This window comes from Oncorhynchus tshawytscha, unplaced genomic scaffold, assembly GCF_018296145.1.
Source record: "Oncorhynchus tshawytscha isolate Ot180627B unplaced genomic scaffold, Otsh_v2.0 Un_contig_2395_pilon_pilon, whole genome shotgun sequence".
NCBI lineage: Eukaryota > Metazoa > Chordata > Actinopteri > Salmoniformes > Salmonidae > Oncorhynchus > Oncorhynchus tshawytscha.
The window spans coordinates 49352-75792 of record NW_024608706.1 but is presented as its reverse complement, the minus strand read 5'-3'; the positions used below and the strand labels follow the sequence as shown (position 1 = coordinate 75792).

The following is a 26441-nucleotide window of genomic DNA, read 5'->3' as shown; positions in this document are numbered from 1 at the left end:
AAACTGACAACTTTCAGTTGACCAAGATTTTTGTCGTTGTTGTAGACAGCCCTACTGTTTGCAAATGTGTCAGGAGCTTGCAGGGATTTGTAGTCTTGCATTCGGTCTACTTTGATGCTAATTAGCATTTTCGAAACAAAGTAAAGAGCCCAATGTATTGATTAAAGTCACCTTGTCCGAGAGAGATTTACAAGGTTATCAAAACGTTAAGCCAGGGTAAAACCTACACGAAACACCCCTTATTTTAAGTGTTTCTAAAACTCACAATGGGGAAAAAATGAATTGTGGAAAAACTATTGGAACCATTTCCCTGTTTGACCGCTAGGTTTTATGGGTATTATGACACCTCCACTGTGGGACTCTAGTGTATAGAGACCAATCACTGCAGCTGTTCACTCCATGTTAGTGGGCAAATGTACATTATCAAATCAACACACAGCCTTCATTTACGTTGTGACGCACGGATGTTCCAAACTCCGTTTTTAGACGAGACTGACTTTATGACCAAAGTTGACTATAAAATGTAAATCGGACAACTCTGACAATCGAATAACTGTTTCCGACTCATATCGATGCCACATATGCCGTTTTCAAATGGGTTCGTTGTTCTTTTAAAAAAAGGCAGTCACTCTTTATTTAATTCAACTTAAATATAGAACCTGTCGCCGGCGAACATACCGGCTGTGCACATCAAGCCCAGATCATAGTCTCGTCAGTGGAGATCCATAAAGCCCACTAGCAGTTGCCAAGGCTAGACAATTTGGTACTTTCCCACCTCTGCACAAACACTCACCCGTGTCTCTCCACTCACCTGTGTATTCTAGCTGTTCTGCATGTCGCGGACTTTGGCACCGTTGCAAATAAGGCAGCAAATGACGCGCTGTTTAGTGTCCGTATCATTTCGACAGAGATTGAATGGCAACCTATACTCGCTTTGACAGTAACATCAATCGCCGTGCACACATATTGTGTGAATATGTTCTAAACAGCAGTTGTCCACAAGGTATCTCTTGCTATGGAAGTCATAATCAAATTCTTGCTTGACACGAAGCTCGGCCCTTTGACCCTTCACCCACTTTGAGGAGCCAATGGCAAGGCGCGTCTCTCGTACGTAACGGGTTAAAGGTCAGAACACTGCAGACATGTTCATCATGTAAATACAATAGCGAACTGACAAGGTAAGTAGATATCAGCTTGTTATTAACAAATACCTCAACGAATAAAAATCTCACACATCTTGATTGCTTAGAACGTTTTGTGTTTTAAGCAAATTGTCTTTATTTGTGTCTTGCCGTGGTGCTGCATAGTCTATGTCCATTGGTTACTGTCTGCAGCTATTAGGTAATGCTTTGTAACACAGTTGATCGAGGATTAATTTAGCTAATCTGTCTGTCTGGATCAAAGCAACGTGATTCAGTGTTTAGAAATCATTCTAAATTAGTATTTCGATGGTAAACATTTTTTTTTTGACACGCATTTTAAAAAGCCCATCAGTCTTACATTGGAGATGACACCCCTCAACGTATATGTTCAGGTCTGAAAGACATTACACGGTATGAAGCTGCTGTCGCAGTAATATAATACTATGTAATGTCTTTCAGACCTGAAGATATGAGGCTGTCCAAGCCAGCACTGCAGGCCGTCCTCTCCTCACAGAAAACACGTGAAGGCAGCAGACCGTTCTGGGGATGGCTCAATGCTGTCTTCAACAAGTGAGTGATCCAATCATCAGTCCTGATCAACAGCATCTAATATTACACTTTAGCTAACAGAATATTTTCCATTTTATCAGACACTCTTATCCAGAGTGATAGATTAGTAATGTACTAATAGTTTACTCAGTGGACCACAATATAGCGGAGGTAGTAATGACTATATTCATTATGTATTTGTAATAATGTATTACCAGTAGTTGCATTCTTGTCACCAGAGTTGACTATGAGCGTATCAAGGCGGTGGGCCCAGACCGTGCTGCTGCAGAGTGGCTGACAAGGTGCGTGCCAAGGTGAGGTTTCAGGGGTTCGACCGTTGGCAACACGACTACAACGGCCTGCCCACCGGCCCTCTGGGACGATACAAGATCCAGGGCATCGACGCCACAGACTCTTGCATCATGTACAAAGGCTTCGATCACCTGGGTACGTTATCCAATGCAGCCTTCCGATCTCCAAAACCTTTTGGTGTTCGTGTCTCTCTATCGCCCCGACGGTGAGGTGAAACCCTGTGGCAGAGGTCTCACTATTCTCAGAACCAGATATGGTGATTATGCTGAGCAGCAACTCAATTTTGTGTTTACAATCTGACACAAGACACTAGTGTCTGTTCTAGTGACTTTGAATAAATACAAATCAATTTATTAAAAGACAGTCTTCTATTATATAAATTATTCACTTTTAATTTAAGCATTGCATGCCCTGGGGGTGAATAGAATGCTGTCATTCTGTATTTTTAACAAGAAAAGATTTCGGTTCCAAATGGCTGACTCTAATAATGTTCAGCTCATCCCATAAATCCGACACCTGGGCGCGTTAGAGGAGGTGAGGGGTGAAAGTAGTGTCTTCCAGACTGTTTACCTGATGAGTGACGAAGAGAGCAGGATGTTTTACACCAGAAAGAGAGACTGAGAACACTGTCTGTCACCCTGCCCGGCCTGGTCTGGCATGCCACTGGGCTCAGAGAAACCCTCTATGGAACCCTATAGCCTGGTCTGGCATGTTTAGCACTGGGCTAGAGAAACCTCTATGGAACCCTATAGCCTGGTCTGGCATGCTTAGCACTGGGCTCAGAGAAACCTCTATGGAACCCTCTATAGCCTGGTCTGGCATGTTTAGCACTGGGCTCAGAGAAACCATAGCCTGGTCTGGCATGGCACTGGGCTCAGAGAAACCTCTATGGAACCCTCTATAGCCTGGTCTGGCATGTTTAGCACTGGGCTCAGAGAAACCTCTATAGCCTGGTCTGGCATGCTTAGCACTGGGCTCAGAGAAACCTCTTAGCCTGGTCTGGCATGCTTAGCACTGGGTTCAGAGAAACCTCTATAGCCTGGTCTGGCATGCTTAGCACTGGGCTCAGAGAAACCTCTATGGAACCCTCTATAGCCTGGTCTGGCATGCTTAGCACTGGGCTCAGAGAAACCTCTATAGCCTGGTCTGGCATGCTTAGCACTGGGCTCAGAGAAACCTCTATAGCCTGGTCTGGCATGCTTAGCACTGGGCTCAGAGAAACCTCTATAGCCTGGTCTGGCATGCTTAGCACTGGGCTCAGAGAAACCTCTATAGCCTGGTCTGGCATGCTTAGCACTGGGCTCAGAGAAACCTCTATGGAACCCTCTATAGCCTGGTCTGGCATGTTTAGCACTGGGCTCAGAGAAACCTCCTATAGCCTGGTCTGGCATGCTTAGCACTGGGCTCAGAGAAACCTCTATAGCCTGGTCTGGCATGCTTAGCACTGGGCTCAGAGAAACCTCTATAGCCTGGTCTGGCATGCTTAGCACTGGGCTCAGAGAAACCTCTATAGCCTGGTCTGGCATGCTTAGCACTGGGCTCAGAGAAACCTCTATGGAACCCTCTATAGCCTGGTCTGGCATGTTTAGCACTGGGCTCAGAGAAACCTCTATGGAACCCTCTATAGCCTGGTCTGGCATGTTTAGCACTGGGCTCAGAGAAACCTCTATGGAACCCTCTATAGCCTGGTCTGGCATGTTTAGCACTGGGCTCAGAGAAACCTCTATGGAACCCTCTATAGCCTGGTCTGGCATGTTTAGCACTGGGCTCAGATAAACCTCTATAGCCTGGTCTGGCATGCTTAGCACTGGGCTCAGAGAAACCTCTATGGAACCCTCTATAGCCTGGTCTGGCATGTTTAGCACTGGGCTCAGAGAAACCTCCTATAGCCTGGTCTGGCATGCTTAGCACTGGGCTCAGAGAAACCTCTATAGCCTGGTCTGGCATGTTTAGCACTGGGCTCAGAGAAACCTCTATGGAACCCTCTATAGCCTGGTCTGGCATGTTTAGCACTGGGCTCAGAGAAACCTCTATGGAACCCTCTATAGCCTGGTCTGGCATGCTTAGCACTGGGCTCAGAGAAACCTCTATGGAACCCTCTATAGCCTGGTCTGGCATGTTTAGCACTGGGCTCAGAGAAACCTCTATAGCCTGGTCTGGCATGTTTATGCTGTATTGCAACATCCTGTGACTTGATGTCATGACATTTTATTTATTTAACCATTTATTTAACTAGGCAAGTCGGTTAAGAACAAATTCTTATTTACCATGACGACCTAGGAACAGTAGGTTAACTGCCTTGCTCAGGGGCAAAACAACAGATTTTTACCTTGTCAGCTCGGGGGATTCGATCTAGCAACCTTTCGGTTACTGGCCCAACGCTCTAACCACTAGGCTTTCTGCCTGCTCCATACTGACCATAAGAGTTGGCAATATAGCACAATGAGATCTGGGACCAAGCTGCTAAAATTAGAAGTATGTTGAATTCAATGATTCCCTTCCCTAGATGGACTAGAGCATGTCGAAGAGCTCAAACTCAACAAGAGTATGTACATAGAGGATGCCTGCTTGGAGAGAATAAGCACCATAGAGAACCTACAGGCCAGCCTGTACAAGATGGAGGTGGTCTCCTGTGGCAACGTAACTGACAAGGGTGTCATCGCCCTGCATAAACTCAGGTGGGTCTGCTACTGTGCCTGGGAACATCATTATGGTAGTGTGGCTGTACTATATGCCAAGGGTGTCATCGCTCTGCATAAACTCAGGTGGGTCTGCTACTGTGCCTGGGAACATCATTATGGTAGTGTGGCTGTACTATATGCCAAGGGTGTCATCGCTCTGCATAAAGTCAGGTGGGTCTGCTACTGTGCCTGGGAACATCATTATGGTAGTGTGGCTGTACTATATGCCAAGGGTGTCATCGCTCTGCATAAAGTCAGGTGGGTCTGCTACTGTGCCTGGGAACATCATTATGGTAGTGTGGCTGTACTATATGCCAAGGGTGTCATTGCTCTGCATAAACTCAGGTGGGTCTGCTACTGTGCCTGGGAACATCATTATGGTAGTGTGGCTGTACTATATGCCAAGGGTGTCATCGCTCTGCATAAACTCAGGTGGGTCTGCTACTGTGCCTGGGAACATCATTATGGTAGTGTGGCTGTACTATATGCCAAGGGTGTCATCGCCTGCATAAAGTCAGGTGGGTCTGCTACTGTGCCTGGGAACATCATTATGGTAGTGTGGCTGTACTATATGCCAAGGGTGTCATCGCTCTGCATAAAGTCAGGTGGGTCTGCTACTGTGCCTGGGAACATCATTATGGTAGTGTGGCTGTACTATATGCCAAGGGTGTCATTGCTCTGCATAAACTCAGGTGGGTCTGCTACTGTGCCTGGGAACATCATTATGGTAGTGTGGCTGTACTATATGCCAACGAGTTAAACATCAGTGGATATTGATCCCCTGAAGCTATAGAAACAAACAACAAGGTGGGGTTAGAGACGGAGGCTGTTTTCATGTTGACGTTCCGGCACAAGGCTTTTCTCATGACCAGTCTCCATGGTGACTTGACTATATTAGTCAAACTATATATACACACTATCTCCCAGGAGTCTAGAGCATCTGTACCTCAGCGATCTGCCAGGCGTGGTAGAGAAGGAGAAGACCGTAGAGAGACTCCAGACAGCTCTACCTGGGCTGGACATAGAGCTGGACCTGGTCTAACTGACAGACTGAGGATGAACCCACAACCACAGGCTGTGACTGACAGACACAGAGGACCAGTCCGCCACAGTGGGTAGTGTCATGACGACCAGAAGATGCACGTTGTCTTGTAGCAACACATTGTAGCACATAGTAAAGTGTTTTGCAACAAATTTGACTCAATGTTTTGGTCCCCCCTTTTTTTTTTTTCTCTCCCGTTTGGTTTCTAGTGAACACGACCGTGGTCGCAGATCTGTTCGTGCCGTCTCGCCATGGCCTCCTATGGGTTATGGTCATTGGCATGACCATAGGAGTTGGCAAGACTGCACCAACACATCTGGGACCAGGCTAGTGGGACACGGGACAAATGAGATTTACCATCGCAACATGTTTTCAACTGGACTTCATTGGTATTGACTCCAAAACATAAGTATGACAGGAATTGTTTTCCTTAATGTTTATTAAATATGACTTCATTAAAAAAAAAAGTACATAGACTGTAACAAGGCTGAGGATTTCATTGAATTGATTCATTCGTTTTATTAATTTGGCATTTTGTCACATGTCCAAGAGTTAGACACCTAGAAGTCCTTAGGTCTTCTGGGTCTTCTGACAGCAGTGTATTTGATTTTAATCATTACTATGTTTAAATATAAATGTCTTCGGGCTCTATTCAATCCGTAAGGTGGCATTTCAGCATTACAGTGGGATCTAAATTCAGACGGTAATGTTTGCGGTGACTACATCCTCAGTAAGAGCTGCCGATGTCGGCTCCATCAGAAATTACATTTATATTGAACAAAAATATAAACGCAACAATTTTAGTTACAGTTCATATAAGGAAATCAGTCAATTTAAATGAATTAGGCTCTAATCTATGGATTAAATATGACTGGTAGTCACCGAAACCTTAAAAAAAAAAAAAATTAAGGTTGGGAATTGGGTCAGAAACCTGGTGTGACCACCATTTGCCTCATGCGGCACAACACATCTCCTTCACATAGAGTTGATCAGGCTGTTGATTGTGTTCTGTGGAATGTTGTCTCACTCCTCTTCAATGGCTGTGTGAAGTTGCTGGATATTGGCGGGATTTGGACTTTGCTGTCGTACTCGTCGATCCAGAGCATCCCAAACATGCTCAGTGGGTGACATGTCTGGTGAGTATGCAGATCATGGAAGAACTGAGACAATTTCAGCCTCCAGGAATTGTGTACAGATCCTTGTGACATATAGCCGTGCATTAACAAGAAGTGATGGGGGGGGGATGAATGGCACAACAATGGGCCTCAGGCTCTTGTCATGCTATCTCTGTGTATTCACATTGCAATTATGTTCGTAGCTTATGCCTGCCCATACCATAACCTCACCGCTACCATGGGGAACTCTGTTCACAACGTTGTCACTCGCGTGGTCTGCGGTTGGCCGTACTTCCAAATTCTCTAAAACGACGTTGGAGTCTGCTTATGGTAGAAATTAACATTCAATTCTCTCGCAACAGCTCTGGTGGACATTCCTGCAGTCAGCATGCCAATTGCACACTCCCTCAACTTGAGACATCTGTGGCATTGTGTTGTGACAAACCTTTAGTGGTCTTTTGTTCTCCCCAGCACAAGGTGCACCTGTGTAATGATCATGCTGGGTTATCTTGGCAAAGGAGAAATGCTCACTAACAGGTATGTAAACAGATTTGTGCCCAAAATTTGAGAGAAATAAGCTTTTTGTGCGTATGGAACATTTCTGGGATCTTTTATTTCAGCTCATGAAACACACTTTACAGCGATCTAGACTGAATAGAACCCTTACTGTATTTAATCCACAGGTACGTTGAGGCTGATCTGATCATTTCAGACAATTGCTTATAAACAATTTCTGTCCACTAAAATAAAGCCGAGCTGACCTTTCACCTTCTGTTACATTTCTCCTCTTTACAAATGACTCAAACCTACTTCTGAGAAAATCAATCAATATTTTTAACAAAATGCAAATCAATTCACTACCAAAAAATGTCTTTTTATTTTTTTTAAACACAAACAAATAACATTTGGCAAAACCAGTCAAGGCAGTAGGCTATGGTACTCCCTCTGGTCTCCCTCTGTTCTACACAAGTATCTGTCTGTGTTCCCAGGTTGACTACGTTGCAGACGCATGCCAGATCTCACAATGTCTGGATAGGTATTTTCCGTATCAGATCAACCACATGTTATAGCAATCTGGTGCCCGACCGGCACAGTCGATGATGTGGAAACATGCCATGTAGTCTGCCTGAAAGACGACCTCAATCTACCAGCTGAGCACTAGGCTGCTCCTTGTCATTATATATATGTACAAAATATGCCTTCAATGGAGGCAACACCACATAATAAAATTGTCTTTCAGTAGAAAAAAAAAGAAGAGAAAAAAAAGTTGACATAGTGCATAGAATGACATCACAAGGACTTCTCCCTGGTCCTTCCACGTTGTGATTCACTTCCTGGTTCCTGAGCTGACCAGAATATTGCCGTGTTCACATGCTAGTCGGAACTAGGAAATTCAGAAATGTCCCACTTGTTGATTCATGGTACGCGACACATAACTACAGCAAGTTGGACATTTCAGTTTCCTAGTTCTAACTAGCACCGTGAACACGGTAAATGCTGATGAATGTGCGACTGGACCATTCAGATCCAAAATGGTGGATCTAGATGTTAGGGAAGTGGTAGTTGAATTTCCGATCCAAAATGGTGGATTTAGATGTTAGGGAAGTGGTAGTTAAATTTCCTCAGGTTGGTATAGTACTTCTTGTTGTCCAGAGCTGGGAAGATACTGCTGCTGGTGAGCTGAGGCAAATACTAGAGAGAGGAAAGGAAACAAGAGTGTGTTAATGCAGTTGGAAGAGTGACAATATATCATCTTCATGGGCAAGAATTTAAAGATGACAGAGGATGTACTGCATCGTGTAGACACCTTCAATTGTTTGTACAGCATTTTGCCATCTCTGACAGCTGGTCCCAATTTGCATGGAGCTTCCACCTTATTGCTTCCAAGTTCCACCTTACAGATCTAACAGACATTGAAGGGTTAGAGCCAAGAGGAAAGAGGGTAGGGAGTGAATCGGGACCGCTGCGTTAACCATGAAGAAACATACTGACCCCAGGTGGGAGGTGTTTGCGGGGCAGGAGGCGTGACCTCTTCTTGGTGGAGCGGTCGGTGCTCTCGCTCTCCTCCCGTTGGCTGTCGAAGTACGCGTGCTCCAGAAGCTGCTCACAGGCCAGCCGCTCCGACGGGTCCATACGCAGGCAGCCCTGGGGTCAGGGGGGCAAAGGTCATTTAGGGAAGGGATGAGGGAATGAATATTTGCTAATAAAACATCAGAGACCATTAAATGAGAGATTGTTCATTTCATTTAGAGAACCAGATATTTTTACCACACAAATTGCCAGCAGGTGAATGGCTGGATAGACAGACATACCTTCATCAGACTCAGTGCTTGATATGACAGGTTGGGGTATTTCAGTTCCAGAGTTTCCTATTGGATGATAAAGGATGCCTTATTGTGTATACATTTTTTTACCCTTTTGATAATTTACGCAGTGTTTTGAGGCAGAGAGTAAGCATTTCATTGCACAGTTTATGCTCCGTTGTATATAACAAATAAACATTGATTTGATAGATATATACGGCAGGGATCATCAACTAGATTCAGCCGAGAGGATGGTTAGAGGGCAGGAACATAATTACAAATAATTTGTAGATAATAATAATAATTTGTTCAAATTGACCACGGGAAGCTCAAAACGGGCCGGCAGTAGGGAACCCTGAAATACAGAACACTCCTTTAAACTGATTTGGTAGATGAATCATCATTATATGTTTGTTCTCACCATTTCCTGAGGCTCTGGGATGCAGACTCCACTAAAGAACTGGTTCTTATTGAATACCTGCTGGTGGCGGGGGATCAGGTCTCCTGCAGACAGACACACACACAGACACACAGATAGACACACAAACACACAGATAGACACACAAACACACAGATAGACACACAAACACACAGATAGACACACAAACACACAGACAGACAGACACACAGAGAGACAGACAGACACACAGACAGACAGAAACACAGACAGACAGACAGAAAGACAGACAGACAGAAACACAGACAGACAGACACACACACAGACACACACACACACAGACACACAGATAGACACACAAACAGACTCACGGACAGACACACAGACAGACAGACACACAGAGAGACACACACAGACAGACAGACAGACAGACAGACAGAAACAGACAGACAGACACACAGACAGACACACAGACACACACAGAAACACAGACACACAGAAACACAGACACAGACAGACAGCCAGACAAAGCTTTACTTCTCTCCATTACCTAACACACCGGAACAGGTGAACGTAATGTGACACTGACGACAGCCTTGTATTTTACATTACATTTGACATTGTTGGTCATATGGGAGGGGCTTGTTGGTCATATGGGAGGGGCTTGTTGGTCATATGGGGAGGTGCTCGTTGGTCACATGGGAGGTGCTCGTTGGTCATATGGGAGGTGCTCGTTGGTCACATGGGAGGTGCTCGTTGGTCACATGGGAGGTGCTCGTTGGTCATATGGGAGGTGCTCGTTGGTCATATGGGAGGTGCTCGTTGGTTATATGGGAGGTGCTTGTTGGTCATATGGGAGGTGCTCGGGCAGAGGGAGCTCATGTTTACTGATAATAAAGGGTACTGTCCTTTTCCTGAACTAACTGGTGAAACAACTGGTATTATCTACTGGTATTATATACTGATATTATATACTGGTATTATATACTGGTATTATATACTGGTATTATATACTGGTATTATATACTGGTATTATATACTAGTATTATCTACTGGTATTATCTACTGGTATTATACTGGTATTATATACTGGTATTATATATTATATACTAGTATTATATACTAGTATTATATACTGGTATTATCTACTGGTATTATCTACTAGTATTATCTACTAGTATTATCTACTGGTATTATCTACTGGTATTATCTACTGGTATTATCTACTGGTATGTAAAAATGTTATAACTCATCACTAACTGTTAACGCGTCACTAAAACTGTTATAACGCGTCACTAACTGTTATAACGCATCACTAACTGTTATAACATCACTAACTGTTATAACGCGTCACTAACTGTTATAACATCAAACTGTTATAACACGTCACTAACTGTTATAACACGTCACTAACTGTTATAACATCACTAACTATTATAACGCGTCACTAACTGTTATAACGCATCACTAACTGTTATAACATCACTAACTATTATAACGCGTCACTAACTGTTATAACGCGTCACTAACTGTTATAACGCGTCACTAACTGTTATAACGCGTCACTAACTGTTATAACGCATCACTAGCTGTTATAACGCATCACTAACTGTTATAACGCGTCACTAACTGTTATAACGCGTCACTAACTGTTATAACGCGTCACTAACTGTTATAACGCGTCACAAACTGTTATAACGCGTCACTAACTGTTATAACGCGTCACTAACTGTTATAACGCGTCACTAACTGTTATAACGCGTCACAAACTGTTAGAACGCATCACTAACTGTTATAACGCGTCACTAGCTGTTATAACGCGCCACTAACTGTTATAACGCGTCACTAACTGTTATAACGCGTCACTAATAACGCGTCATTAAACGCTGTTATAACGCGTCACTAACTGTTATAACGCCGTCTAACAAACGCGCCACTAACAACGCACTAACTGTTATAACGCGTCACTAACTGTTATAACGCATCACTAACTGTTATAACGCGTCACTAACTGTTATAACACGCACTAGCTAACTGTTATAACGCGTCACTAACTGTTATAACGCGTCACTAACTGTTATAACACGCGTCACTAACTGTTATAACGCATCACTAACTGTTATAATGCGTCACTAACTGTTATAACACGTCACTAACTGTTATAACACGTCACTAACTGTTAACACGTCACTAACTGTTATAACGCCGTCACGTCGCATCACTAACTGTTATAACGCGTCACTAACTGTTATAACGCGCCACTCATAACTTATAACGCTTATAACGCGCCATATAACGCCACTGTTATAACGCGTCATTATAACACTAACTGTTATAACGCGTCACTAACTGTTATAACATCACTAACTATTATAACGTCACTAACTGTGATAACGCATCACTAACTGTTATAACATCACTAACTATTATAACGCACTAACTGTTATAACGCCATCACTAACTGTTATAACGCTGTCACTAAGTGTTATAACGCCCACTAGCTGTTATAACGCGTCACTAACTGTTATAACGCCGTCACTAACTGTTATAACGCGTCACTTATAACTAACTGTTATAACGCATCACTAACTGTTATAACGCATCACTGTTATAACGCGTCACTAACTGTTATAACATCACTAACTGTTATAACGCCACACCGTTATAACATCGCCACTAACTGTTATAACATCACTAACTGTTATAACGCATCACTAACTGTTATAACGCATCACTAGCTGTTATAACGCGTCACTAGCTGTTATAACGCGTCACTAACTGTTATAACGCGTCACTAACTGTTATAACATCACTAACTGTTATAACGCGTCACTAACTGTTATAACATCACTAACTGTTATAACGCATCACTAACTGTTATAACGCGTCACTAGCTGTTATAACGCGTCACTAACTGTTATAACGCATCACTAGCTGTTATAACGCATCACTAGCTGTTATAACGCATCACTAGCTGTTATAACGCGTCACTAACTGTTATAACACGTCACTAACTGTTATAACGCGTCACTAGCTGTTATAACGCATCACTAGCTGTTATAACGCGTCACTAACTGTTATAACGCGCTCACTAACTGTTATAACGCGTCACTAGCTGTTATAACGCCGTCACTAGCTGTTATAACGCGTCACTAACTTATAACGCTAGCTGTTATAACGCACTAACTGTTATAACGCGTCACTAACTGTTATAACGCGTCACTAACTGTTATAACGCGTCACTAGCTGTTATAACGCCATCACTAGCTGTTATAACGCGTCACTAACTGTTATAACGCTGTCACTAACTGTTATAACGCGTCACTAGCTGTTATAACGCGTCACTAGCTGTTATAACGCGTCACTAACTGTTATAACGCCGTCACTAGCTGTTATAACGTGTCACTAGCTGTTATAACGCGTCACTAACTGTTATAACGCGTCACTAACTGTTATAACGCGTCACTAACTGTTATAACGCGTCACTAGCTGTTATAACGCGTCACTAGCTGTTATAACGCGGCACTAACTGTTATAACGCTGTCACTAGCTGTTATAACGCGTCACTAGCTGTTATAACGTGTCACTAGCTGAAACAATGATTGTGTCTTAAACAGCACCCTATTTACCAGGCTCTGGTCAACAGTAGTGCACTATGAAGGGAATAGGGTGCCAACAGTAGTGCACTATGAAGAGAATAGGGGCCACAAGTAGTGCACTATGAAGGGAATAGGGGGCCATTTTGGACACCCTAGCTATATTAATCCCACTTACCCAGTGTCTTCCTGATGAGGTAGAGCTGATCCATGTCTGACTTGCCGGGCCAGAGCGGGATGCCAGAGAGCAGCTCAGAGAAGACACAGCCCAGCGCCCAGACATCAACAGGGGCTCCATACTGAGTATCACCCACTAGCAGCTCAGGGGCCCGGTACCATCGCGTTGCCACATAGTCTGTGTAGTAGTCACATGGACCGGCTGCAGGGACAGATCGATACACATCTCTGTTTAGGAACAAGACTTAAAGCCTGCATGGTATAATGCATTTCATATAATATGGTTATAATGCATTATAAGCAGACTTTACACAACATAGACAGATAGTTTGAATATAATGGTATAGGATAGAACAGAACAGAATAAATATCACTTCATCGTTCAAAGTGAATCAAAAATTCATATTTTTACTGTTTTGTGTTATTCCCCCCCAAAAAACACACACACGAGTCTGGAAGCTGTTAGATACAAGACTCTGTTTGAGAGGAAAGAATTGGTAAGAAATGGAATGAGTGTTGATTTCAATGGTGACGTGATGGCAGAAAGTTAAGACAGTGGTATTACAACAGGAGTCCACCAGGTGGCAGTAGACCTACAGAAACAGTACAGTAGCACTACAACATACAGGGGAAGGAGTCTCATAATGACGGTGTACCAAATAATACTATATTCCCTACATAGTGCACTACATTTGACCAGAACCCTATGGATCATAGTAAACATGTTTAGCACTTCATAGTGATTAGGATGCCATTTGGGACATGTCATAAAACAAAACAAAAATGACTTACTGAGGATCCTGGCGAATCCGAAGTCACAGAGCTTAATGACCTGCTGTTTAGTGATGAGGATATTCTCGGGCTTCACGTCTCTGTGGATGCACTGCAGGAGACAACAACCGAAACGTTAGTCGTTTAACAGTGCCAGCCAGGGCGGATTTTTCATTCAACTACAGCTGATCATGTGGTGGTCTTGTACGGTCTATACGCAAGAAGAGGTTTCCAGGGTGTTGTGTCCCGTCTTGCCAACTCCTATGGTCATTGTCAAGCAAATCATTAACAAGACAACACAAACAGACCTGGGACCAGGCTATGTTACACTGTTACGATGTGACAAGGCAGCACAAACAGATCCGGGACTTTGCCAGGCTAGAGAAGACGGGACTTTGCCAGGCTAGAGAAGACGGTACTTTGCCAGGCTAGAGAAGGCGGGACATTGCCAGGGTAGAGAAGGCGGTACTTTGCCAGGCTAGAGAAGGCGGTACTTTGCCAGGCTAGAGATGACGGGACTTTGCCAGGCTAGAGAAGATGGGACATTGCCAGGCTAGAGAAGACGGGACTTTGCCAGGCTAGGCAGAAGGCGGGACATTGCCAGGCTAGAGAAGACGGTACTTTGCCAGGCTAGAGAAGACGGTACTTTGCCAGGCTAGAGAAGAAGGTACTTTGCCAGGCAAGAGAAGATGGGACATTGCCAGGCTAGAGAAGACGGGACATTGCCAGGGTAGAGAAGACGGTACTTTGCCAGGCTAGAGAAGACGGTACTTTGCCAGGCTAGAGAAGACGGTACTTTGCCAGGCTAGAGAAGACAGGACTTTGCCAGGCTAGAGAAGACGGGGAAGTTGCCAGGCTAGAGAAGATGGGACATTGCCAGGCTAGAGAAGATGGGACATTGCCAGGCTAGAGAAGACGGTACTTTGCCAGGCTAGAGAAGACGGTACTTTGCCAGGCTAGAGAAGAAGGTACTTTGCCAGGCAAGAGAAGATGGGACATTGCCAGGCTAGAGAAGACGGGACATTGCCAGGGTAGAGAAGACGGTACTTTGCCAGGCTAGAGAAGACGGTACTTTGCCAGGCTAGAGAAGACGGTACTTTGCCAGGCTAGAGAAGACAGGACTTTGCCAGGCTAGAGAAGACGGGAAGTTGCCAGGCTAGAGAAGATGGGACATTGCCAGGCTAGAGAAGATGGGACATTGCCAGGCTAGAGAAGACGGTACTTTGCCAGGCTAGAGAAAATGGGACATTGCCAGGCTAGAGAAGATGGGGCATTGCCAGGCTAGAGAAGATGGGACATTGCCAGGCTAGAGAAGACGGTACTTTGCCAGGCAAGAGAAGATGGGACTTTGCCAGGCTAGAGAAGACGGGACATTGCCAGGCTAGAGAAGACAGTACTTTGCCAGGCTAGAGAAGACGGTACTTTGCCAGGCTAGAGAAGACGGGACATTGCCAGGGTAGAGAAGACGGTACTTTGCCAGGCTAGAGAAGACGGGACATTGCCAGGCTAGAGAAGATGGGACATTGCCAGGCTAGAGAAGACATGCAGCAGATCAGGCAGGTGTATTCACTAGGAACCAAACAGAAACAAACGGGCCAAAAGTGGTAGGGAACTACCTGAATTTGTCCAATGAGAAACACTTGTTTTTTAATTTTTCTGTTCTAAAACATTTTGCAACGGTGTGCAGTAATGAATACACTCCATATCCAGACTTTGGCTGTGCAGCTTGACTGTTAAAAAGGGGGCCCGTGGCGATTTGTTGTGTCTCAGTGAAAGAGTAATGTCTGGGCAGCCAGGAGACTGGAATGCTAGTGAAACAGCGGTTTGGGTAGAGGAGCGACGGTGAAAAAGTAGGGAAAACCACTTACGTTCTGTTTATGACAGAAGTTGACAGCCTGGAGTGTCTGCCAGGTGATGCTTTTTACCAGCTGTTCTGGAACACTGGAAGTTAAAGAAGAGACAACCAAATAACACAGATATATTTTTACAGTTATAGATTTCATTTAATTCAATTATAATTTTCAGGACTGTATGTATGTAATTCTATGACTAATAAACACAAAGTCAGACACAGATCATCAGATTGCTGGCGCTAATCTCTGACTGCAGTTTAAGACAACCTGTAATTAAAAATATATATATTTAAAAAATAAAAGGTTTGCTCTGTTGCCCCTGTGACTTCCACTGATTGTTAGCTAGCAGTGGCTAAAGTCAGCTGACGTTTGTAGTGGCTGATTATTATTATATTATTCAATTCAATTCTAAGGGTTTTATTGGCATCGGGAAACATATCTTAACATTGCCAAAGCAAGTGAAATAGACAAACAGAAGTGAAATAAAAAAATGAAAAAATGAAAGGTAAACATTACACTCACAAAAGTTCCAAAGGAAAAATGTCATATGATACGGTGCTGTAACGATGTTCAACTGGTTCAAGTACACAAGGGAAAATAAATAAACAGAAATATGGGTTGTATTTACAATGGTGTTTGTTCTTCACTGGTTGTAGCAACAGGTCACACACATCTTGCTGCTGTGATGGCACACTGTGGTATTTCACCCAGTAGATATGGGAGTTTATCAAAATTAGGTTTGTTTTCTAATTCTTTGTGGATCTGTGTAATCTGAGGGAAATATGTCTCTCTAATATAGTCATACATTAGGCAGGAGGTTAGGAAGTGCAGCTCAGTTTCCACCTAATTTTGTGGACAGTGAGCACATAGCCTGTCTTCTCTTGAGAGCCATGTCTGCCTACGGCTCTCAATAGCAAGGCTATGCTCACTGAGTCAAAGCTTTCCTTAAGTTTGGGTCAGTCAGTCTTATTTGTATAAGTGGTTACAATGTTTATCGCACTGATCGGGTTAAGAAAGGTGGGGGTGTGGCTACATATATAAAGACTCAATTCCCTGTAAGTGTGGAGAAGTCTGGAGCTATTTGTAAACAGTTGGAATTTCTTGCTTTGAATATTGAGGTTTCAAAGGGCCTCTATAACTGTGATTGGCTGTTATAGACCCCCCTCTGCTCTCTATAACTGTGATTGGGTGTTACAGATCACCCTCTGCTCTCTATAACTGTGATTGGCTGTTATAGACCCCCTCTGCTCTCTATAACTGTGATTGGCTGTTATAGACCCCCTCTGCTCTCTATAACTGTGATTGGCTGTTATAGACCCCCTCTGCTCTCTATAACTGTGATTGGGTGTTACAGATCCCCCTCTGCTCTCTATAACTGTGATTGGGTGTTACAGACCCCCTCTGCTCTCTATAACTGTGATTGGCTGTTACAGATCCCCCTCTGCTCTCTATAACTGTGATTGGCTGTTACAGATCCCCTCTGCTCTCTATAACTGTGATTGGCTGTTACAGATCCCCTCTGCTCTCTATAACTGTGATTGGCTGTTACAGACCCCCTCTGCTCTCCATAACTGTGATTGGCTGTTACAGATCCCCCTCTGCTCTCTATAACTGTGATTGGCTGTTACAGACCCCCTCTGCTCTCTATAACTGTGATTGGCTGTTACAGATCCCCCTCTGCTCTCTATAACTGTGATTGGCTGTTACAGATCCCCCTCTGCTCTCTATAACTGTGATTACTGTTATAGACCCCATAAATATTCTGCGGTTGGTGTTTATTGTAATGATGTAAGTGACCATTGTGCTGTTGTTGCTGTTAGAAATACTAAGGTTCCTAAAACAAACCCACGTTTTATTCGTAAGAGAAAATTGAAGTGTTTTAATGAGCAGGCTTTCTTTCATGATTTGTTTTCTTTTGACTGGAGCAGATTGAGTTTATCCCTGATGTGGAAACTGCCTGGAAATGATTTCATTATGGGTTTTTTTCCAAATAGTAAACAAACACGCCCCATTCCGCAGGTTCGGGGTTAAAGGGCGGGATAATCCATGGTTTTCTTCTGAGCTGTCTTGTATTATTCACGACGGTAATCCAGCCTGGGCTAAAGCAAGGAAATCATGTTCTGATGCTGATTGGCTTATTTTTAGGCCGTTAAGAAACAAGTGTTCTTTTCTTCTCAGGAAGGCCAAGTCTGAATATTTTATGTCTGTTACCACTGATGACCTGAATGACCCTAGAACGTTCTGGAAGGCTACTAAGTCTATGTCTGGTAACAGTAATGTTAATGAATTACCATCATGTGTTTTGAAGGACTCTGTTACTATATATGACAAACTGAAATGCTGAATTGTTTCAATGAGCACTTTGTATCATCTGGTGGGCTGTTTGATTCAGTGTCCTCTGTCTCTGTACAACCCTGTGTGGATGAACTATTGTCCTCTGTCTCTGTACAACCCTGTGTGGATGAACCAGTGTCCTCTGTCTCTGTCCAACCTTGTGGTGGATGAACCAGTGTCCTCTGTCTCTGTACAACCCTGTGTAGATGAACCAGTGAGAGCTAGTCAAACTTTTAGCTTTTTTCCATTCTCAGTACAGGAGGTACATAAAGCCCTGAAGTCCATAGATCAGACAAAGCCTGCAGGTCCTGATCTTTTGGAGCCCTGCTTTTTAAATCTGGCAGCTGATTTCATAGCTGAACCACGTACATAGCTGTTCAATCTAACCCTGGAATGTAGTGAAATTCCAAAGATCTGAAATCAGCATTTGTCCAAGCATTTTTAAAAAGGGGAGATCCAACTCTTTTAAATAATTATAGGCCAATCTCAAAGCTGTCACCCCTGGTGAAAATACTTGAACCCCTTGTGAGTGAACAGCTAAAATAGTTTTTATTTACTAACTCTATTTAGGCTTCAGGAAGAAGCAGAGCACAATTACAGCAGCCATGAAGGTTTTAAATGATATCACTGAAGTCATTGACAAAAAACAGCACTGTGTCTCACTTTTTATTGATCTCGCTAAGGCTTTTGGTACAGTTGATCATGCTATACTAAGGCAGAGATTGTTGAGTGTAGGTCTTTCAGAGCATGCAGTTGCATGGTTTGCTAACTATCTGTCTGATAGAACTCAGTGCACTCAATTTGATGGGCTTATGTCTGTTAAATTGTCTGTCTTGAATGGTGTGCCCCAAGGCCCTGTACTTGGTCCTCTCTTATTCACTATTTATATAAATGATTTAGACAAAAATGTCCAAAATGCACAACTTAATTTTTATGCTGATGATACTATTATTTACTGTTGTGCCTCATCTCTTACAAAAGCTTTCCAGAACTTGCAAACTGCTTTTTATACTGTTCAACATACCTTGTGTCAATTGAAGCTTATCCTCAATACTGACAAAACTAAACTAATGGTGTTTTCTAAAGCAAGAAATAGACCTCTGAACCTTTCACCTATTACTACCTGTCAGGGCAAGGAGATTGAGGTTGTAACCTCATATAAATATCTTGTAATTTTAAATTGCATATTCAACAACTTACAAAAAAACTGAAGCTGAAATTGGGATTTTATTTTAGGAATAAGGCCTGTTTTTCTTTTGAAGCCAGAAGGAGGCTAGTATCAGCTACATTTATGGCTTTACTAGACTATGGGGATATTTTATATATGACTGCTTCCGCTCAGTGTTTGAGATCAGTTGACACCCTTTACCATGGCACTTTGAGATTTATTTTAAACTGCAAAACCCTTACGCACCACTGCACCTTGTATACCAGGGTTGGCTGGTCTTCTCTAGTCTATCGTAGGCTCAGTCACTGGTATACTTTTATTTACAAAGCCATTTTGGGTTTTTTATTTGTGCATTTTTATTGTTCAGAAATGTGGTGGATACTCTCTTCGTTCGCTGGACTTTATACTGCTAACTGTTCCAAATGTCCGAACTGAATTTGGTAAAAGGGCTTTTATGTACTCTGCGCCATTGTCTTGGAACACCTTACAAAATACTTTTGTAAAGTTTAAAAAAATGTTTTTTTAAATGTTTTTTTAAAGTCACACTGGTCATGTATTCTGCCACTGTCTACTCTCTGTTTAGGGTTAGTCACAGTGGTCAGGTATTCTGCCACTGTCTACTCTCTGTTTAGGGCCAAATAGCATTCTAGTTTGCTCAGTTTTTTTGTTAATTCTTTCCAATGTGTCAAGTAATTATCTTTTTGTTTTCTCATGATTTGGTTGGGTCTAATTCTGTCCTTGGGCTCTGTGGGGTCTGTTTGTGAACAGAGCCCCAGTATCAGCTTGCTTAGGGGACTCTTCTCCAGGTTCATCTCTCTGTAGGTGATGGCTTTGTTATGGAAGGTTTGGGAATCGCTTCCTTTTAGGTGGTTGTAGAATTTAACAGATATTTTCTGTATTTTGATCATTAGTGGGTATCGGCCTAATTCTGCTCTGCATGCATTATTAGGTGTTCTACGTTGTACACAGAGGATATTTTTGCAGAATTCTGTTTGCAGAGTCAATCTGGTGTTTGTCCCATTTTGTGAATTCTTGGTTGATGAGCGGACCCCAGACCTCACAACCATAAAGGGCAATGGGTTCTATAACTGATTCAAGTGTTTTTAGCCAGATCCTAATTGGTATGTCGAATTTTATGTTCCTTTTGATGGCATAGAAGGCCCTTCTTGCCTTGTCTCTCAGATCGTTCACAGCTTTGTGGAAGTTACCTGTGGCGCTGATGTTTAGGCCAAGGTATGTATAGTTTTTTGTGCTCTAAGGCAATGGTGTCTAGATGGAATTTGTATTTGTGGTCCTGGCGACTGGATCTTTTTTGGAACACCATTATTTTGGTCTTATTGAGATTTACTGTCAGGGCCCAGGTCTGACAGAATCTGTGCAGAAGATCTAGGTGCTGCTGTAGGCCCTCCTTAGTTGGTGACAGAAACACCAGATCATCAGCAGACAGTAGACATTTGACTTCAGATTCTATTAGGTGAGGCCGGGTGCTGCAGACTGTTCTTGTGCCCTTGTAACGGATTTGAAACGGCTAGCTTAGTTAGCGGTGCGCGCTAAATAGCGTTTCAATCGGTGACGTAACTTGCTCTGAGACCTTGAAGTAGTGGTTCCCCTTTGCTCTGCAAGGGCCATGGCTTTTGTGGAGCGATGGGTAACGATGCTTCGAGGGGTGACTGTTGTTGATGTGTGCAGAGGGTCCCTGGTTCGCGCCCGGCTATGGGCGAGGGGACGGTCTAAAGTTATACCGTTACACCCTCCCCAATTCATTGATATATATGTTGAAGAGGGTGGGGCTCACGCTGCATCCGTCTCACCACCTGGCCCTGTGGGAAGTGTGTATCTCTCTCTCCCCCCTACCTCCCTCTCTCTACCTCTTTCTCACCCTCCCTCTCTCTCCCCTACCTCCCTCTCTCTTCCCTCCCTCTCTCTCCCCCCTCCCCTTCCTCTCCCCCTCCCCTCTCTCTCTCTCTCTCCCCCTCTTCTCCCTCTCTCCCCCTCTTCTCCCTACCTCCCTCTCTCCACCTCTTTCTCCCCCTCCCTCTCTCTCCCCCCTCCCCTTCCTCTCCCCCCTCCCCTTCCTCTCCCCCTCCCCCTCTCTCTCCCCCTCCCCCTCTTCTCCCTACCTCCCTCTCCACCTCTTTCTCCCCCTCCCTCTCTCCACCCCTCTTCTCCCTACCTCCCTCTCCACCTCTTTCTCCCCCTCCCTCTCCCCCCCTCTTCTCCCTACCTCCCTCTCTCCACCTCTTTCTCCCCTCCCCCTCTCTTATTGTAAACTGTAGTCCAGAAGCCCATCCATCAGTGTTACCATGGAGATGGCTAAATCCAGCCTTACAACTGGTGATTTAATAGCCATGGATGCATCCTAAATGTCTCCCTATATAGTGCACTACTTTTGACTGGAACCAATAGGGCTCAGGTCAAAAGTAGTGCACTATATAGGGAATAGGGTGCCACTTGGGACATAGACAATCTCCATCCCCCTTCCTGTGGCTGAGCCCCCATGAAACCCTTACAGCCCCCCATGGGAGTGAGGCAGGCACCTCTATTAACTGTGTGTGTGTGTGGTGTGTGTGTGTGTGTGTGTGTGTGTGTGTGTGTGTGTGTGTGTCTGCGTTCCTACAACTCCACCTCCCTCCCTGTCAGCCAACACAGCATTCTGGGACTACATCGCTGTAAACATTCCGCAACGAGCAGGTCAGTCTCCGTGGTAACAGCCAAACACTGTGGCTATCAGCAGGGGAGACACTATATACAGGTCATAGATTATCAGCAGGGGAGACACTATAAGGGGCGGCAGGTAGCCTTGTGGTTAGGGCGTTTCGCCAGTAACCTAAAGGTTGCTAGATCGAATCCCGAGCTGACAAGGTAAAAATCTGTCGTTCGGCCCTTGAACAAGGCAGTTAACCCACTGTTCCTATTTGTTCTTAACTGACATGCCTAGTTAAATAAAGGTTAAATAAAAACGTAAAAAATATATACAGGTTGTAGATAAACAGCAGGGAGACAAATAAACAATCTATAGAATTTATCAGTGTGTGAGACAGAGAGAGCGTGTGTGAGACAGAGAGAGCGTGTGTGTGTAGAGAGCCAGTACTCACCCTCTGGGGTATCGGTCCAGCTCGTTGAGGACGGTGTGATCACAGTACTCAAACACCAGGTGTAGCTTACGTTTACGCCTGAACACCTCAATCAGGTTCACAAGGTTGGAGTGCTTTAGTTGCTGCTCGGATAACACACACACACACACACACACACACACACACACACACACACACACACACACACACACACACAGTTGAAGTCAGGAGTTTACATACACCTTAGCCAAATACATTTAAACTCCGTTTTCACAATTCCTGACATTTAATCCTAGTAAAAGTTAGGATCACCACTTTATTTTAAGAATGTGTAATGTCAGAATAATAGTACAGAGAATGATTTATTTCATCTTGTATTTCTTTCATCACATTCCCAGTGGGTCAGAAGTTTACATACACTTAATTAGTATTTGGTAGCATTACCTTTAAATTGTGTAATTTGGGTCAAAAGTTTCGGGTAGCCTTCCACAAGCTTCCCACAATAAATTGGGTACATTTTGGCCCATTCCTCCTGACAGAGCTGGTGTAACTGAGTCAGGTTTGTAGGCCTCATGGCTCGCACACGCTTTTTCAGTTCTGCCCACACATGTTCTATAGGATTGAGGTCAGGGCTTTGTGATGGCCACTCTAATACCTTGACTTTGTTGTCCTTAAGCGATTCTGCCACAACTTTGGAAGTATGCTTGGGGTCATTGTCCATTTGGAAGACCCATTTGCAACCAAGCTTTAACCTCCTGACAGATGTCTTGAGATGTTGCTTCAATATATCCACATAATTTTCCTCTTCCCTCATGATGCCATCTATTTTGTGAAGTGCACCAATCCCTCCTGCAGCAAAGCACCCCCACAACATGATGCTGCCACCCCCGTGCATCCCGGTTGGGATGGTGTTCTTCGGCTTACAAGCGCCCCCCTTTTTCCTCCAAACATAATGATGGTCATTATGGCCAAACAGTTCTATTTTTGTTTCATCAGACCAGAGGACATTTCTCCAAAAACGACGATCTTTGTCCCCATGTGCAGTTGCAAACCGTAGTCTGGCTTTTTTATGCCGGTTTTGGAGCAGTGGCTTCTTCCTTGCTGAGCGGCCTCTCATGTTATGTCAATATAGGACTCGTTTTACTGTGGATATAGATACTTGTTTCCTCCAGCATCTTCACAAGGTCCTTTGCTGTTCTGGGATTGATTTGCACTTTTCGCACCTAAGTACGTTAATCTCTAGGAGACAGAACACATCTCCATCCTGAGCGGTATGACGGCTGCGTGGTCCCATGGTGTTTATACTTGCGTACTATTGTTTGTACAGATGAATGTGGTACCTTCAGGCGTTTGGAAATTGCTCCCATAGATGAACCAGACTTGTGGAGGTCTACAATTTTTTTCTGAGGTCTTGGCTGATTTCTTTCGATTTTCCCATGATATCAAGCAAAGAGGCACTGAGTTTGAAGGTAGGCCTTGAAATACATCCACAGGTCCACCTCCAATTGACTCAAATGATGTCAATTAGCCTATCAGAAGCTTCTAAAGCCATGACATCATTTCTGGAATTTTCCCAGCTGTTTAAAGGCACTTCTGACCCACTGGAATTGTGATACACTGAATTATAAGTTAAATAATCTGTCTGTAAACAATTGTAAAAATGACTTGTGTCGTGCACAAAGTAGATGTCCTAACCAACTTGCCAAAACTATAGTTTGTTAACAAGACATTTGTGGAGTGGTTGAAAAACAAGTTTTAATGACTCCAACCTAAGTGTATGTAAACTAGTTGTAATGACTCCAACCTAAGTGTATATAAACTAGTTGTAATGACTCCAACCTAAGTGTGTGTAAACTAGTTTTAATGACTCCAACCTAAGTGTGTAAACTAGTTGTAATGACTCCAACCTAAGTGTATATAAACTAGTTTTAATGACTCCAACCTAAGTGTATATAAACTAGTTGTAATGACTCCAACCTAAGTGTGTGTAAACTAGTTGTAATGACTCCAACCTAAGTGTGTGTAAACTAGTTGTAATGACTCCAACCTAAGTGTGTGTAAACTAGTTGTAATGACTCCAACCTAAGTGTGTGTAAACTAGTTGTAATGACTCCAACCTAAGTGGATGTAAACTTCCCACTTCAACTGTATCACAAAGCACCTCTGCTACACCACAGTAACGACACACTTTTGTAATCTTTTAATTGTACAGTGATCCCAATATACTGTAGGTGCACACAGTGATATGGATATAGAGATTACGTAACAGAAAGTCATGGATCTGTGTTTGCTTCGTGCAGAGCGGCTGACAAGCTCCCACATGTCTTATCAAAACAGAGGAAGAGGAACGCTTATAAACATGCTGTGGTCTCCCATGACAACCGGTATGTTCCCATCTGGTTTTATCGAACTGTTCATGAGGAGGAGGAGGAGGAAGCTACTGGAAGAACTGTTTATGGGGAGGAGGAGGAGGAGGACGAGGAAGCTACTGGAAGAACTGTTTATGAGGATGAGGAGGATGAGGAGGATGAGGAAGCTACTGGAAGAACTGTTTATGAGGAAGGGGGGGTTACTGGAAGAACTGTTTATGAGGATGAAGAGGAGGATGAGGAAGCTACTGGAAGAACTGATGAGGAGGATGAGGAAGCTACTGGAAGAACTGTTTATGAGGATGAGGAGGTTACTGGAAGAACTGTTTATGAGGATGAAGAGGAGGATGAGGAAGCTACTGGAAGAATTGTTTATGAGGATGAGGAGGAGGAGGATGAGGAAGCTACTGGAAGTTACTTGTTCAGGCAATGACCATAGTAGTTGGCAAGACACGTTTTGTCAAGCCCATACAGTATGTCACAACAACAAAGCAATATTATACAGTCTATAACAGACAAGATGATACAGTCTATAACAGACAAGATGATACAGTCTGTAACAGACAGGATGATACAGTCTATAACAGACAAGATGATACAGTCTATAACAGACAAGATGATACAGTCTGTAACAGACAGGATGATACAGTCTATAACAGACAGGATGATACAGTCTATAACAGACATGGTGTCAATAACAAGAAGATACAGTCTATAACAGACTAGATGATACAGTCTATAACAGACATGGTGTCAATAACAAGAAGATACAGTCTATAACAGACTAGATGATACAGTCTATAACAGACATGGTCTCAATAACAATATGATACAGTCTATAACAGACATGATGATACAGTCTATAACAGACAAGATGATACCGTCTATAACAGACAAGATGATACCGTCTATAACAGACAATATGATACAGTCTATAACAGACAATATGATACCGTCTATAACAGACAAGATGATACCGTCTATAACAGACTAGATGATACAGTCTATAACAGACTAGATGATACCGTCTATAACAGACAAGATGATACCGTCTATAACAGACAATATGATACAGTCTATAACAGACTAGATGATACAGTCTATAACAGACAAGATGATACAGTCTATAACAGACTAGATGATACAGTCTATAACAGACATGGTGTCAATAACAAGAAGATACAGTCTATAACAGACATGGTCTCAATAACAATATGATGCAGTCTATAACAGACATGATGATACAGTCTATAACAGACTAGATGATACAGTCTATAACAGACATGGTCTCAATAACAATATGATACAGTCTATAACAGACAAGATGATACCGTCTATAACAGACAAGATGATACAGTCTATAACAGACAAGATGATACAGTCTATAACAGACAAGATGATACCGTCTATAACAGACAAGATGATACAGTCTATAACAGACAAGATGATACCGTCTATAACAGACAAGATGATACAGTCTATAACAGACAAGATGATACCGTCTATAACAGACAAGATGATACAGTCTATAACAGACAAGATGATACCGTCTATAACA

General features: G+C 43.3%; 2 protein-coding genes across 3 annotated transcripts in view; one reads left to right on the top strand and one right to left on the bottom strand.

The window, feature by feature from the left end:
- Positions 1-1620: 1620 nt before the first annotated feature.
- On the top strand, positions 1621-6212 carry LOC112262150 (distal membrane arm assembly component 2 like; the record flags this gene model as incomplete). The annotated part of the gene is given in 5 exon segments (XM_024437869.2): positions 1621-1712; positions 1931-1995; positions 1998-2138; positions 4510-4681; positions 5612-6212. Coding segments are annotated over 5 exon segments (585 nt in total), but the record flags the coding sequence as incomplete, so codon positions are not given.
- Positions 6213-8345: 2133 nt separating this feature from the next.
- LOC112262153 (cyclin-dependent kinase-like 1 (CDC2-related kinase)) overlaps positions 8346-26441 on the bottom strand; it is a 31788-nt gene continuing 13692 nt past the window's right edge. The window contains exons 3-11 of one of the 2 annotated variants that reach the window (XM_042313538.1): positions 22536-22657; positions 15954-16026; positions 14107-14197; positions 13316-13516; positions 9566-9648; positions 9154-9210; positions 8834-8986; positions 8649-8744; positions 8346-8533 (exon numbers count right to left, since the gene is read on the bottom strand). In XM_042313538.1, coding sequence (XP_042169472.1) covers positions 8432-8533; positions 8649-8744; positions 8834-8986; positions 9154-9210; positions 9566-9648; positions 13316-13516; positions 14107-14197; positions 15954-16026; positions 22536-22657 — 978 coding nt within the window. In that variant the 3' untranslated portion in view covers positions 8346-8431. The remainder of the gene's footprint in view (positions 8534-8648; positions 8745-8833; positions 8987-9153; positions 9211-9565; positions 9649-13315; positions 13517-14106; positions 14198-15953; positions 16027-22535; positions 22658-26441) is intronic. The other variant, XM_042313539.1, reaches the window with a different exon arrangement.